This window comes from Ooceraea biroi, chromosome 11 (genome assembly GCF_003672135.1).
Source record: "Ooceraea biroi isolate clonal line C1 chromosome 11, Obir_v5.4, whole genome shotgun sequence".
In the NCBI taxonomy this organism is placed as follows: domain Eukaryota; kingdom Metazoa; phylum Arthropoda; class Insecta; order Hymenoptera; family Formicidae; genus Ooceraea; species Ooceraea biroi.
In genome coordinates, this window is record NC_039516.1 from 11,084,915 (window position 1) to 11,101,084 (window position 16,170).

The 16,170-nt window shown below is 39.5% G+C and overlaps 1 protein-coding gene across 3 annotated transcripts; it reads right to left on the reverse strand.

The window, feature by feature from the left end:
- Nucleotides 1-3,316: 3,316 nt before the first annotated feature.
- On the reverse strand, nucleotides 3,317-7,535 carry LOC105285284 (transmembrane protein 164). Of its 3 annotated transcripts, none has more exons than XM_011349403.3 (6): nucleotides 7,378-7,535; nucleotides 6,692-7,037; nucleotides 6,261-6,377; nucleotides 6,096-6,174; nucleotides 5,877-5,977; nucleotides 3,317-5,790 (listed from the first exon to the last, which is right to left on the reverse strand). In XM_011349403.3, exons 2-6 carry the CDS (start codon nucleotides 7,007-7,009, stop codon nucleotides 5,506-5,508), a joined length of 900 nt encoding a protein of 299 aa, XP_011347705.1. In that variant the 5' UTR covers nucleotides 7,010-7,037; nucleotides 7,378-7,535; the 3' UTR covers nucleotides 3,317-5,505. The 3 variants fall into 3 exon arrangements, with proteins under 3 accessions (XP_011347705.1, XP_011347706.1, XP_011347704.1); XM_011349404.3 differs by lacking the exon at nucleotides 7,378-7,535 and adding an exon at nucleotides 7,213-7,348; XM_011349402.3 differs by lacking the exon at nucleotides 7,378-7,535 and having other exon boundaries at nucleotides 6,692-7,348.
- Between the last annotated feature and the right edge of the window lie 8,635 nt (nucleotides 7,536-16,170).

A 16,170-nucleotide genomic window follows, 5' to 3' on the forward strand; every position in this document is an offset into this window, starting at 1 on the left:
ACGCACAATAAATAACAGAACTCTTTACGGCATTCGTCTATCTAGTTTATGTACAGTGACGTTTCCCTGTAACGTGTTTGCCAGCTAAACAAACTTAATTAGAAATAATTAGCGAGCCGCGGTCTTATCGCAAGTCTCGTATCACGGAACAAACTGGAGGATTATCCACTTCTGCCGAGACAGACTGAGCTGAACGTCCCTCCGCAGAATCTCTCTTTGCAACGGAATCCCAATGGAGCTTTAGAATTGTTTTGGGTTCTCCGATTCTGTCATCGCTTCGGGACGTTCCTGTCTTCTTCTGAATATCGTGGAATGCAAGAGTGCAATATGAGATCGCCGTTCTACATACCTGGCGTTATTTAACGTTATTTACAGATCACACGTTCTACGTCGAAAACAAGAAACGAAGTACTCTTTTTTTTTTGTTTGCGTCGCGTAAAGATGTGTAAAGATAACAGAGTATGCATATACGCAATGTACGAAATCGTGTACAAGTTTCACGCTGGCGACGTACTTTACATCCAAGAGCCACAGGCTCTCGCATCACATCGCTCGCTACAATAAGTCTGAAATGAGGCTGAAACTGACGGGTAGTCTAGTCTGAATCAGTTGCAAGAACGCACAGTCGAAATACATAAAATAATAGTGATAGTCACATATAGATGCGCTCAGATGCTCGAATTAGTATATATAATGCGTACATATGATACATTTTACGTATATATATATATATATATATATATACAGGGTGTCCCGGGTTTTAACCGACAAACTGCGGGAGCATATTCTACTAGTGGAAATAAGAAAAAATTCTTAAATCGAGTTTGCTTAGAAATGCTTTATTACAAAGTTATAAACCAATATTGAAAAGAAATATGAGATAAGTAACAACGGAACATAGTGTAGAATTTGGAAGGTCGAAGATGTTTATGTTATGTGCCCATTTGCAATTACGTAATTTGGGTTCATTTCGACCTATGAATGAATATGATGATGTTCGTTCAGCTCTAAGACACCGACGACGCTCGGAAAGAATCTTAAATCTTTTTGATAATACTCCTACACAAAATGTTCGACGTGCTTCAGCTCAACTGCAGATATCACGAAACACTATTTGGAGAACATTGCGTGCTGATGACAGATTCGCATATCATTACACACCTGTACAAGAATTACTTCCAATCGATTATCAGAAACGAGTCGAATTTTGTAACTGGTATGTGAATGCAGTAGAAAGGGACAATCTTTTCTCATCAATGATATTATGGACAGATGAAGCGACCTTTACAAGACGAGGCATATTCAATTCTCATAATAGCCATGTATGGGCTCATAATAATCCACGTACTACCAGACAAAGAAACTTTCAACACGAATTTCGATGTAATGTTTGGATGGGTATGCTTCATGACCGGCTTATTGGTCCGTTCTTTTTACCTGACCGATTGAACGGAGAATCTTTTCGAAGATTCCTATCAAACGATTTACCAATTTTTATGGAAAATGTGCCACTGCAGTTTCGCCAAAACAGCTGGATACAGTTAGACGGTTGTCCATCGCACTATGCTAGACAAGTTAGAAACTGGTTAGATGAACATTATGCTCATAGGTGGATTGGTCGAGGAGGACCGGTTTTCTGGCCTCCAAGATCGCCCGATTTAACGCCTCTTGATTTTTATTTATGGGGAACTTTAAAAAAATAAAGTTTACAGTACAGAAGTAATCTCGCTTGAAGATTTAAAGCAACGAATTACTAATTCAGTTACTGAGATGCAACAAAATTTTCAGGAATGTCGTACCGTAACAAATTCTGTACTACGTCGATGTCTAGCTTGTATCGATGTGCAAGGACAACATTTTGAAATGCGTCACTAAATCATTGCGTAGATAATTTTTATTTTTGTGAAAAAATCCGTTGTTACTTATCTGATATTTCTTTTCAATATTGGTTTATAACTTTGTAATAGAGCATTTCTAAGCAAACTCGATATAAGAATTTTTTCTTATTTCCACTAGTAGAATATGCTCCCGCAGTTTGTCGGTTAAAACCCGGGACACCCTGTATATATTTATGTATATATATATATATTATTACATGACTACTCTCTGAACAAACAACGAAACTGCAAACTCACTTCGTCGCGCGTTTAAGAAAATATGAGCTCGAAAGAACATTGCAATTGTCATGTCAAAACGCAATCGTTTAAATAAAGAAATTTATACAATCGCACACGCATACACACACGCGCGCGCGCGCGACACACATACAATTTTGAATTTAACTAAGAAAATACACAAGTCTGGCTTCTAACTTGTACTAATAGTAACTAACACGTTTATCGGAAATCACCTGGACGTCATGCACTCTGACTTTTCGCCTTCATGACGAGTTATAGTACCTGTACGATACATATTGGAGGAGATAGAGTTCCCCTGGATATACATAATTCATAATAAACTGGAAACGTTCTATCGCCCTGGTTGACTGTGATCATTGTTGTAAAGTGGATAGATAAAAATATGAGACAGATTTATACATACGACATATGAAATAACGTTCAATGATTTAATGCTGTGATTAAGATTTTAAATACGGCATTAAACCATTGGAAGAGCAGTCGTTTCAATTTCATATGTATATGTACATCAGCTGAGGTAAGTGTATAAATAACGATATATACGTATTAAGTAAGGCGATGCCGTGAAAACGCAACTATATATTATGTAACCCGTCTTTCCTAGGATAAAAAATTAAATCTTTAGCATAATAAACAGCCGAATATTACTATTTTACGTTGTAAAATTCTTAAATTATTCAACTGTTATTTGATACACGCAACAATAGTATTAAAGAGCTGTACACAAATAAGGTATATCCTGATAAGCGAGGAGAGTATTCTCCATATAAATAAATCGTTAACAATCTAATTAGATAGATTTTACAGAGATGTCCCCGTTGAGGACATAAATTAACAAATTGTAAACATATAAATTAAAAATAAAATTAATTAACAAGGAAATGAGTAGTATGAGTAGTCACGTCAGTGACTAAATAAATAATTTTTCATGAATAAATAACTGAAAGAATGAATAAATAATTGAAACTTAATAAATCAATTCCATTAAAAAATGGAATGATAACAAACTGCGCAATATTCACGTATTTAAGATGATTAATTATTTGTTATTAATTAATTTGTTCTGTCCATTTGTTCCGTTATCGATGCGAATTTGCTCTACTGTTGTTCAATAATTAAATGATTAGCTGGATATTATATTCATCTAATATAATATTTTTAGAAGAAAAACCATCTCCTTTTTGTACGTCCAGTATTTCTTATTTAATCGAGTTCAGTTCGAGGCTAACAAACGGAAACTACTCACTATCATGTAATGTCTTAATAATTTATAACGTTGTTCTCTCGAAAATGTACTCCGCGTGCATGAATGTATTTAGTTTGCATTAAAGTACCTAATGCAATAATCTGCAAGAGCAATCACGTTCGAATGCTAAGCCGCCCACAACAGCTTCCCTCCTTCTTCGAATTGTTTATACTTGCTTAGGCCATTTTAATAAAAAATACTTTAGTCAGAATATCATATATAGTACCATGCCCCAGAGACAACTTTATCTTGTTAGTTTAATACGCGAAACGCTAGTATACATGTCTAATGCAAGAACTTTAACATTTTCGTGCAAAAATTATAATCATCCTATCTCTAGTTCCAGGATTAATACGTCGTTTGCGATATACTTCATTTCACGATACTTCATAAAGACCTCTATGTAATCGAACTCTTATGTTGTAAATTACAAGACTGCCGAGTTAATTCTCTGCACTTGTATAGTAAGTATCGATGCTACAATGTTGCTAATATTATCATTTTACTTTATATTATTATCATTATCGTTATTATAATACTGACAACATAAATTTTGGACTATCAGGCTATTCTCGTCGAGAAACAAGAATCATTCTCTAATGGCAGCTCACTGAAATCATGGAACCTTGAAAGTTTCGTTTTCTTTCGGATTAATTCTACGTGAAAAACAACATAGGCCACTTTTTTTCGTCAATCTATAATGATGCTCGACGTTTCACAACCGTTCGCCGTGAAAATATCGCTCCTGTGATAATAAGATCCCGAAAGAAAGAACGTAAAGCGGATGCAACAGATTCGAAAGCTCGACAGACAGTTTTCGAGTAAAGGCGGATAAATTTATGATTGAACGCGGAAAGCACACGTCTTCTAAAGTGTTCTTACTACGTTGCGTACGCAGCGGAGATATATATTTTCCCGCGCGTGAACTCGTGCAGTAAAGGATCGAACCGTACAAGAATTGGCGTATAAAAATATTTTCGTACACGTAAGCAGAGTCACACGGATGTAGAGCCGCAAGTAGCCTATTGAAGAGTGAGAGCGCGTGTTACGTTTCGCGAAATGTGTTTTCGGCCTGATAAACTTCCAACACTGCCGCCTCTATACTCCCTATCCCTATTATATATATTGTATGTTTTATATAGGCGAAATCTCTACGATTGGGTCGACTACCAAAACTGTGTGTAAAATACCTTGCAGTTTCGTTATTTGAATGCATTCGTTTCTACTGCATGAGTAAAAATGAATATAAAAGTGCACGATTCCCTTTTTTTTACATTTTTATCTAAAAGGTAGTGTGTGCAGTTACATCTCTACGGTCGGCCGCGAGATCTCTCTCAGCCGCCGGTGTTACTGGACGTCAGCTTAAGCCCCACACTATCTACGAGAATCTCTTAATCTAAGCACAGCGCTAGGCATGACAAGCATTTGGACAGAAATTCAATATTTCAAATTGACTGTTTGATCGACCGGCATTATCTTCTGTGGACTCTAAACGAATTAAAAATTAATGGTATAATCACAACGGTTGTACTAGAATCGAGTTATCCGTTTTGGCGTGTGTAATCTCGTGTATATATATCTGTGTGTGTGAATGAATCCTTGATTCCCTTGATGATGACGAAAGAAATCCATAAGCGGGAACGTGTATAACCGTTGTACGTGTGTGTGTGTGTGTGTGTGTGTGTGTCTCGCAATCGTAACGTGTATAATTATCTGTTAGAATTAAGGATAACTTAGAAGGTAATTTTCCCCGTTTCCTCCCCCTTTCTCAATATTATTCGCAGTTGCCCCGTGGGTGCAGTTTGCCCGCAGACGCTCATAACAGACATAGTTACAAACGAGTTGGTCTGCAAGGAAGAAAAGTCGGACATTCTCTTACGTGACTACGTAGGAACCGGTATCTGCGCGGATCGCGCGTAGAAACGTCAGAAATGCACGAACGCCACGCGCGCGTATCGGATTAGACGCTGCGATGATAAATACGCGTACAGAGACAGAGAGAAAGAGAGATAGAGAGAGAAAAAGAGAGAGAGAGAGTTATACTGTTATACTCACTCGATCGAACTGAAGCGTCTCGTACGCATTGTTTTTGGTGTGACTCGATTTTCTCTCTATCAGACTCTAGTCGAAGCGCGTGTGACCGTTCCCCGAGGTGTTGGAATCTTCATGTAGCTTCTCGTTCTGCTCGTATGTACAGTTCTTCTTCGGGATCGTGCATTCCAGCGACGGCTTGACCCTGGTCGGCGGGAACTTGGTCAGGAAAAAGTCAGCTCCGTAGCAGAACAGCTTACACAGAATGGGGCAGAGTATCGACTGGTGGGTCACCGCCCATATCCGGTAATTTTGTCCCTCGAACGGATCCAGAACGGCTGCGCACAGCATGTGACTGAGGTTCACCTGTACTGGCTGAAAATATATTTGGAAAAATGAATACTCGCGAGGAATGAAAAGTCTGCGCGACGTCCGGGTCCGCGAAAGTCTGATGTACGAACCAAGGCAACACTCTGGAGGATCCAGAAGTGATATCCCGCATTGAGGCCGAAACTGAGGATCGACCAGCTCATATCGGACAGCGGCTCGATGTTGTACACACCTAAACAGAATAGCAAGACATCTCTGAAACGACCATTCTGGAACTGGGAAAAGTCAAACGAGGGCAAGCGAATTGGGTGAGCGAGTAAGGAATGTCCATTGTGAGCGCTGATAGTTACCTCCAATCCTCAACAAGTAAAACGGTATCACCAGCATCAAACCGTGCTGGATGTAGTACATTGCCTTGTCTGCGAATATCTGGGAGAAAAACCGCGTCCTCTCGTTAATTAAGATCGCCAAAGTTTGTTTCAGTCACGTTTAATTATTCACGCAGTAAGACTCACGATCCGAGACTCTGTCTCTGGAAACAGGTATGCCAGTACTGGTCCGTTTAACAGGTTCAGATGTATCCTGAAGATAGCGGTCACTGTTGGACTAGGATCCGCAGCCAGCAGATATAACTGTATGAAAGAGAGAACGTATATAACGAACGAGAAAAGTTTTGACACTGCGGCAAGAGAGAGGGAGCATTGAACTATTTAAATTAGTCTTTCGCGCTTCAAATTATTATCAGTCGCATCACTAAATTATTCCAGACGACAAATTTGTTCGTCTCAAGATAGCGTACTTGAATACTCTATCTAAATATATCCATGACAATATATTTGCATCAAGTGCAGTACATCATTCGATCTTGACTAATTCCAACAAAATGCAACGTCAAATCAGAGCTGACGCAAGGCTGCAAAGGGTTGACACAGCGAAAGGAGCTTACTTGTAGTGCCGTTGTAATGTGACACGGATTCAGCAGGTATATCACGGTCCTGCTGGTGAACTTGAAGCCAGTCTCCATTCCCAGGACCAGCGACATGAGGATCAGCAGGACCCGTCTGCCGACACGGTCCTGGCTGACGTAGGCCAGCTTCTTCGGCAAGGTCACTCGCTTCAGGCCCCATGCGATGAATGATATGATGAACACCGATATGAACAGCGTCTCGATTATTCTCCGATTCAGCGTCAGGTAGTTGGCGCATTCCGGGCCAACGTTGCGCGGTATCGAGCTGTTCACGCCGTCGTACGCCCACTCGAACATCGTCCCGAGATCAATCTCCCCCTGGGAACTGCAACGAAAACGAGATACCGTGTACTCTCGAGGCGAGGCACGCGCTCGTCAGACTCGCCGATCAGCGATCAGCGTTATGTATCGGAGAATGACGCTGCAGGGGACATGCAAAGTTGACAAAAAAGGATTGTGCACATGCAAAATCCTTTTTTACTCATGGCGAAAAAGATTACGACGCTATTCAGCCGCGGAATGCGACTGTCACGCTCGCGCGATGTCGAGTTAGGTTAAGCGAAGCCAGCGATTAGGCCGAGGGACACGCGACACACTCCGCTATTGATCTCGACGCCGAACTGTCGGAATCGTCGGACGGACAATCGTGCACAACTGTGCGATACCTAAAATAAAACGCTCGGAGAGGACGACTCGCCCGCCGGGAGGCGCGATCCGTGCCGGTGCGTTTCCGTGTCCGTGCTAAAAATCAAAACAGTCTACGGGAGACGGAGCCGAGTGACGGAACATGACAGGGTTAGGCGCAGCGAACCTCACTTGCGGTATTCGAACCTCCCCCCTACACTCGATTCAAACTGATTCGAAGATAGATCAATCGGTAATAAGGCAGCGCTGTGATTCATTCGACTACCGCTCGATGGCGCCACGTATACCGAATCGCGTCCAAAACGACGAATAAAGGTTACTTGTGAGATAACGATGAAAGATGTGCACGAAAAACAGTAATAATTACTCGCCGATGATGATGCTAGCTTGCGAGAATGAATTATTGGAAATTTCAGTTAAGGGGAAGCTGGAGTTGCTGGTGAACTATTTTTTCACTATAGCGATGGTAATTGCAGTTTCGAAAATTCTCTTTATTGCTTGTGCAGAATAAAAAATCCTTTTCCACAAGTGAAGTATAGGTAGAAAGAAAGTCCGCTCTACAGGACTTTATATTCAAAATGGAAAAAAGTTAGAAAAGACAAATGCAAGTTTTTAACTTTTTTCCATTTTGAATATAAAGTCCTATAGAGCGGACTTTCTTTCTACCTATACTTCATTTGTGGAAAAGGATTTTTTATTCTGCACAAGCAATAAAGAGAATTTTCGAAACTGCAATTACCATCGCTATAGTGAAAAAATAGTTCACTAGCAACTCCAGCTTCCCCTTAAGCGAAATGTGTGCGTAAGATCATCGTTGTTGGTACCGCGCGCGAGGCGCGTAACTAGATTCTAGTGACGTAGGCGCGAATTTATTTTCGAGACGATTTCATGTACCAATTTCCTGCACTTGCCGGTTCGTCATCCGCGTATTTTACTCGTCGCTATCAGTTTTCGCGTGTACAATACATGACGGTGAGTTAAGAGTGACGAATTAATTATGTAATCATTAACATATTCCGTGCAATTAAAACGTTGTAGCACGCATATTAGTGCCGCGATTAATTAAGTGGTTCGATGCACTTCGAGTATGTATGTACAAGGGGTGCAAAATGGACGACTGAATAATTTGTGCCGTACATAATTATTTAGACACGTGATCTTGATTATGCGTTAAAACGATAATATGTTCTCAACTAAGAACTGCACTTTCAACACACATTTAATATTATTTTTAACAAAATATTAATTCGTTGTGCCTGCGCTCCGTACATGCAATAAGACACAATCATAAATAAAAAGTACAGATAATTTATAACGACGTGACATAATAATTGCGCGCGAATTGTAATGTAGAATTAAAACATTATATATATATATATATATATATATATATTTTACACACATATACATTATTAAGAAAATGCAATATACATAGGTAATAATTATATATTAATAATCCTTAACATATGTCTCTTATTATTACATTATTATTTTTTTATTACATTATTTTACACTTCCATTATTATTTTATTATTATATTACATATGTCTTTTAGTCAAATATATAACGTAATGATCATTAATCATTTTCAACAATGCTGATACGAAATGCCCGTATGAAATGCAATTCGCGCGCTTACGTCATTGCCGAATTACTGGCGAGATCAAGTCACTAGTCGCTAGTGACATTGGCGCGAATTCGTTTTCGTAACAATTTTGTTAACGCATCGCACCCGTTCGCTACTTCGCTTGTCGATTCGTTATCCGCGTATTTTATTTATCACCGTCGCGTTTCGCGTGTGCGTAATAGTATCTCGAAAGTGACAAATTAGTTGTACAATCATTGCCGCACTTCGCGCTACTCGTTTCTCGTCGTTGTTGCGCGTTTTAATGTCAAAATTAGGTAAGCGCTCCGATCAGCTTTGAATGCAACGCGTAAAAGATGGCCGGCCGTAAGATTCACATCATGCACGATTATTTGGGTACATAATACGAATTATTTCTTTAAGCAACTACATTCTCAACAAATTACACTTTTAATATAGAGGAAAGTCCCCGATTATGAGATACCATATCGATTTTGCCGAATGTAAGGAAATCTATAGGCAGAATTTTAAATGTAATACGTTATCTTGAAGAGAATTTAATAAGCTTTAGGTTGGTGAAATGAAAAATCTAATTTAAATATTATTTTTTCTGAAAATTAAAAAAATTTGAAAAAAGAGCTTTACGCAGGATCGAGAAAGTGTGCTCCTAATATAAGATACCTCGAGAAATCGGTGTTAAAAGTGCAAAATACATCAGTATTGCAATTAAAAAACTTTATTAGATAGTTTTATAAAAATACTGCTGCCACAGCCTTCGCCAAATCTTCACGATTCCACTGTCGACGCTTCCTCGTATCTCTAACCTCCATAGTCAGATTCTATAAAAATTAAATACACAAAAATACGTAATATAAATTCGTATTAACTTTTCTTTAACCTTAAGTAGTATTTTCTTTCTTTTTATTACACTACATAATCTTCATATTCGAGCAATAATTATCTCATATTAACCCTGAATATCTCATTATACGAGCCACGCGCCTAGCGGTTCCGCGATCATGAAATCTAACCTCTACAATTGATCAATTCAACAAATTGCGTATTTTCCTGTTACTACGATTCTACTCTATCATTGCATACTGAATTTATTGCCAACCATTTCTTTATTATATAATAAACAAGGTTTAAAGACTTACCTCAAGTTCCTTCGACATGTTCACAATTTCACAAATCTTTTCTTGCAAAGGCTAAACGCAATAACGAACAATGAATTTTTCACTAAATACATTTTACACTAAGAGTAATAAGTTCATGGTGGAACTAACAGATGGTGCTCACTAGTTTAGCAGAAACCCCATTATCTCATATTAGGAGCATATCTCATAATAGGGGATTCTCCTCTACATATCTGTCAATCTGACCTATATATTTTTGTAATATTACAACGTTTCGTTGTTTTTCGGCAAATGCATAATCTGCGAAGTAACTATTGCAAGTAAGAATTTATAACGATGCGTTATGTCAATCGTTATCGCCGTAGAATGTAAGTTATCATCAAAAATTTGCGATCATGCTTCGCATTATTCGGATAATGCTGCGCATTTCGCGGAAGTAGAGCTGTTAATTGATTGTAAGTTTTATAATCGAAATGCATAGTAACATTTCGAATTTCTCGATCGCTTTCGGCGGAAGGTGGATTCACAAGCAATTTGGCCGCTCGTTGAGTTGGTACTGCTACGTCACGTGTCACGTGACGTTCAAACTAACGTTCGCGCGTATTCGTTTCCGCAACTTTTTGATCAGCTGTGCGCGTTTGTCCGCTGGTTTGTTATCCGTATATTTTATTGTTACATTTGCGCTCCGCTCGCATCTGACAATATCTCGGGAGTGATAAATTAATTGCACAGTCGTTGCCATATTTCGCGATACCGTGTGTTGAATATTATAGCGCGTATCGACGTTGATATTAGTTCGGGTTGATTAGGCCATTTTCGAGAGCGACAAATGGCGAATGAATGATCGTATAATATTTGCCGTAGACAGTAATTAAGGTACATGATACTAATTATATCTTCAAGTGATAATGTTTAGTATCGGAAATTAATTTGAGAAAGTTTTATTAAATGTTTCGTGCTTTGCAGCGAAACATAATTGCAGCGTAAAGTAACACGCATAGTATTTCAAGTATTTGTAATAACCAAGTGATAAATTGTAATTTATGATCAAATAAAAATACGAAGAAATATAATTTTAGAGATTTATAAAATGATTAGTGAGATTTTATCTCTTAATTAATCGAGCTGCTCGATCAATAATATATTATGTATTTCTGCAAAGTTATAATAAAAATATATAAATTAATCAAATTAATGTATGGTACAGTATATTTACTTACATTTTACATTTTTAGTGAGTGCAAGAATTTGGTGACTAGATAATAATTCGGCTGAGAAAGGAAAATCAAAGGATCGAGAGATCTGGTCAATCTCAGAAGGTAGACTAAATGAGGGTAAGTTCTTAGAAATGATTTTTATTATACGAAGACCAATCTAGATGGACTGAATAATTTTTATAATATGATATCGTTACATCTTATTATCTCAATTAGAAATGAATTTATGTTTTATGATTTATATATTGCTTGAAATATAAAAAATAAATACAATTACTTAGTATATATTGCAATAAGAAATAAAAAATAAAGTAGAATATAATACGTTATGTATCAATAATGCAGAAATAATGCAGAATTAAAGTATATGTATCTAAAATAAAAGAAAATAAAAATTGAAATATAATTTTCAAATGTAACGGAATAAAAATATAATTGAATGAAATGCCGCTTAGATGCTTATGGTAATGATGGCATATGAAATTGCAGTTTAGGATATTGCATAAAAATTATTCTAGATAGGTCTTAAAAATGTCTGTAATGAAAATATTAAGTGGCTCTGATTAAATTTGCACCGTCTTATGACGTATCGATTTCGTCAAAGCGCATCTCGTCTTCGCAACGTTCTCGAATCTCCTTTCAAAAAATCCCTCGAATCTAAAGAAAGATGGACCGACACACACATACATACGCAACGAATATCGTTGATCGTGAGTGAGATTTCCAGGGAATCCTGGCCATAGTTGAGTGCAAATACACACACATGCATGTGCAGAAACAAGCACACGATATACATACGATAAAGCACACCGATGCAGCGGTAGCGCAAGGGCGGAGCGCGCGCGGTATCAAGCGGGCTTGCGAGATACGCGTCGCGAGCGGCCGAACGTGTCATGTGCGCGCACCGCAAAGTGAGTAGCTTGGCACTTGCACTTGCACATACACACACGCAAACACTACTTTTGCGGACATTAGGCTTGAATAAGGGGAGGAGCCTTCGTGCATTGCCTCGCGCGCAATTATCCCCGTCTCCTCCTTTGCGGCTTCCATTTCTGCTCTCTCTCTCCCGCGCGCTCTCACCGTTTCCCCCCGTGCCCCGTGCACGGGGGGCTCGGCCACGACGCCATCTTGCTCGCGTGCACTCCTCGTTCGTTTTCTCGGCACTTTTTTCAGAGCCTTTTCCGCCGAACCCGCACTTTCGCGATCCGTCCGAGGGTCGTTCGGGTCGCTTGGAACTCCGCTACCAGCGATCCGCGCCAGCGTCCTCCTCCGACATGGAGAACACCGAAGAGGTGTTGCTCGAGATAACGCCGGGATGGCTCCAATTTCCGCGTTTATCCTCCACGGAGCTCGGTAACGATAACGTTAACGCGATACGGTGCTTAGACTCCCGTGGAATGCCTTTGATGAATATTATTAATCCAATTCAAGAGTTTTTCCTCAATTTTGCGTCCATAATCGTAGCGATTCGGAAGTCAGCCCTTGCGGAAGAATGCACTCTCTCGACGTCAGAAACTTAAAAATTAACATAACGTTATTAGGATACGTTAACGCGATACAGTGCTTAGACTCTCGTGGAATGCCTTCAATGAATATTGTTAATTCAATTTATGAGTCTCTTCTAAAATTCTGTTTTTATAATCGCAATTGGCGATTTGCAAGTCAGCCATTGCGGAAGACCGCGCTCTCTCGACGTCATATTTAAAAATTAGCGTTATTACGATAACGTTAATGCGATAGCAGTGCTTAGACTTCCGTCTTTGAAGTGTTTTTTATGAATATTGTTGATCCAATTTGGCTAATTTATGAGTCTCTTCTAAAATTCTGTTTCTATAATCGCAATTGGCGATTTGCAAGTCAGCCATTGCGGAAGACCGCGCTCTCTCGACGTCATATTTAAAAATTAGCGTTATTACGATAACGTTAATGCGATAGCAGTGCTTAGACTTCCGTCTTTGAAGTGTTTTTTATGAATATTGTTGATCCAATTTGGCTAATTTATGAGTCTCTTCTAAAATTCTGTTTCTATAATCGCATTTGGCGATTTGCAAGTCAGCCATTGCGGAAGACCGCGCTCTCTCGACGTTATATTTAAAAATTAGCGTTATTACGATAACGTTAATGCGATAGCAGTGCTTAGACTTCCGTCTTTGAAGTGTTTTTTATGAATATTGTTGATCCAATTTGGCTAATTTATGAGTCTCTTCTAAAATTCTGTTTCTATAATCGCAATTGGCGATTTGCAAGTCAACCATTGCGAAAAACCGCGTTCTCTTGACATCAGGTATTTAAAAAGTAACATATCGTTATTATATGCCGCAATTAGCAACTCGGAATATTCTACTAGTATCGATATTGATGTCTGACTGTTATCTTCGTCAGTGTCAAAAGTGCGTTATCGTTGCATGCTAATGCTCACGATAATTCTCCGCGAGCTCGTTACTCGTTGCGTTCGCGAATTTTTACGATGATGACTCTCTAGTCTCTCGTCGACGCATAGAAACGCGATAAAAATACAAACGAAGCATTCTCTCTCTCTTTCTCCGATACCGCGGATAAAGATATACTAACACGCGAGGAAACGAAACGCTGTAATTCCGCGAGTCCAGTAATTATCGGTATTTATTGCGTCCGCGATGGATTATCGCCAACGTTATCCGGTCGATGGGTCGTTACACCGCCGAATTGATAGTCGCGGACGTGAGATTAACAGGCCGGCGGATTTACTGTTACGACACCGCGTCGTTTAAGCGGTTACACGCGGGGAGAATTGAGAGCCGGTGGTAATAAAGCCGGTCGGGCACGGCGTATAAAAGCACGTTTTGCGTCCGACGGTGGCGGACGAATGCCGATATTTCGTGCCCGGGACATATCGTGTGCGGCCGATAAAATTTTTCAACAGCGCTGCGCGCCGTGTACGTACATAGGTACATACGTGGGAATATGCAGTTGTTACGTTTCGCCGGCGTTATCGATATTCGAAAGTGGCATTAAACGGGGCTGACAGTTATCGACACCGCGGATCGGGCCGGGCCGCACAACCCGTGCATTATTAAGCATTGTTAACTTTATACACTTGTGACATATACCGGGGATATTATCACGATTTAAGCGCGCGGGATATGCCGCCGCGAACGATCGCTCACGTGCATTTAACGTTAAATTGCCGCGTGTACGTATATATACAGGGTGTCCCGGGTTTTAACCGACAAACTGCGGGAGCATATTCTACTAGTGGAAATAAGAAAAAAGTCTTATATCGAGTTTGCTTAGAAATGCTTTATTACAAAGTTATAAACCAATATTGAAAAGAAATATGAGATAAGTAACAACGGATTTTTTCACAAAAATAAAAATTATCTACGCAATGATTTAGTGACGCATTTCAAAATGTTGTCCTTGCACATCGATACAAGCTAGACATCGACGTAGTACAGAATTTGTTACGGTACGACATTCCTGAAAATTTTGTTGCATCTCAGTAACTGAATTAGTAATTCGTTGCTTTAAATCTATCTGGTACTCTCCTGTTAGGAAATCTACGTTGATACTCTCGTACGGCAGCTCGTGCATTTCCGTCACAGAATCCGTACACGAAATGAATATCGGTGTATTCCTCATTTGAAAACACTTTTGGCATTCTGATAGTAATTGCTAGTTGACACGACGATTGAAATCTAACAGCTACTGTTGTGCAAGTAACAATCATACTGAATCGTTTCAACATAGTGAACATGAATACATGTGAATACACATAACAAACATCTTCGATCTTCCAAATTCTACACTATGTTCCGTTGTTACTTATCTCATATTTCTTTTCAATATTGGTTTATAACTTTGTAATAAAGCATTTCTAAGCAAACTCGATATAAGAATTTTTTCTTATTTCCACTAGTAGAATATGCTCCCGCAGTTTGTCGGTTAAAACCCGGGACACCCTGTATAATATGTATATGCATACGCGGATGGCGCGCTCGTGTGTGCGCTCGCGAAGCCGGCTTTTCGCGCTGGAACTCGCGCGGCGGGTTTAGACACCAGCTATCTTGATTGGCGATATGAAAAAAATGAACCTCTTTTTATGCATCGTCGGCCGGAGCGAAGCTGAATAAAAGAAAAAATAGGAAAGGGAGAGAAAGAGCGCGCTATGCCGGCGACACAAAGTTTCCCAGATGCTAATCCGCGTGTAGGCGCGCGCAATGCCTTCCAGCCTTCCGTAAATTGCGGTCGCAACCGGCATGCACGCGCGCACACGCCGACTACGTTCGGTAATCGGGGGAAATACATAAAAAATGCGTCCGCGTGGCGACGTCGGCTCGCCGATAACGTGAGTTATTGGAAAATGTGTGTCGACATGCCACACTGCGGCTTCAGCCGACTCGTTTCGCTGCTGCGTGCACAGAACGATGCACAAAATGTGCATACCGAGAAAAAAAGTTTTGAGCTGTGCCTCGAGTAATTTGCGATTTGTAGTAATCTGGCTGCTAGACGTTCGATTGGGACAAATGTGACGTTGTTCCTTGATTCGAGAGATTGTTGCGAATGCCTGAGCGAAGAAATTTTCATGAGGTGGCTCTTATCGTGTAATTAAGCATCGTTATTGCACATGAGATTGCGAAATGCCAGTTTTGTTGTGTGAGCCTGTAGCTTGTGCACACGCACGTAAAGAAACAAACGTTAAGTACACCATAAATGTACATTTTCTAGGTTTCTTGGACATTTTATATTTTATATGTGAGATATAAGAGTTGTGTATGTCTTTTTATATCGCGTATCTTATTATTCATTTGTTTAATGATATTATTAATTTTCGACATGAAACCCGAGAGCACTCATAAACCGATATTCTTATTTATTAGGAAATTTTTATCAAGC

Bases quoted from the DNA above. Each gene is read 5' to 3' on its own strand.
- LOC105285284 (XM_011349403.3), bottom strand. From the start codon at position 7,009: ATGTTCGAGTGGGCGTACGACGGCGTGAACAGCTCGATACCGCGCAAC. The intron at 6,175-6,260 runs GTGAGTCTTACT...TTTTTCTCCCAG, and splicing joins CAGAGACAGAGTCTCGGATC to ATATTCGCAGACAAGGCAAT. The intron at 5,978-6,095 runs GTAACTATCAGC...TATTCTGTTTAG, and splicing joins TTACTTGTTGAGGATTGGAG to GTGTGTACAACATCGAGCCG.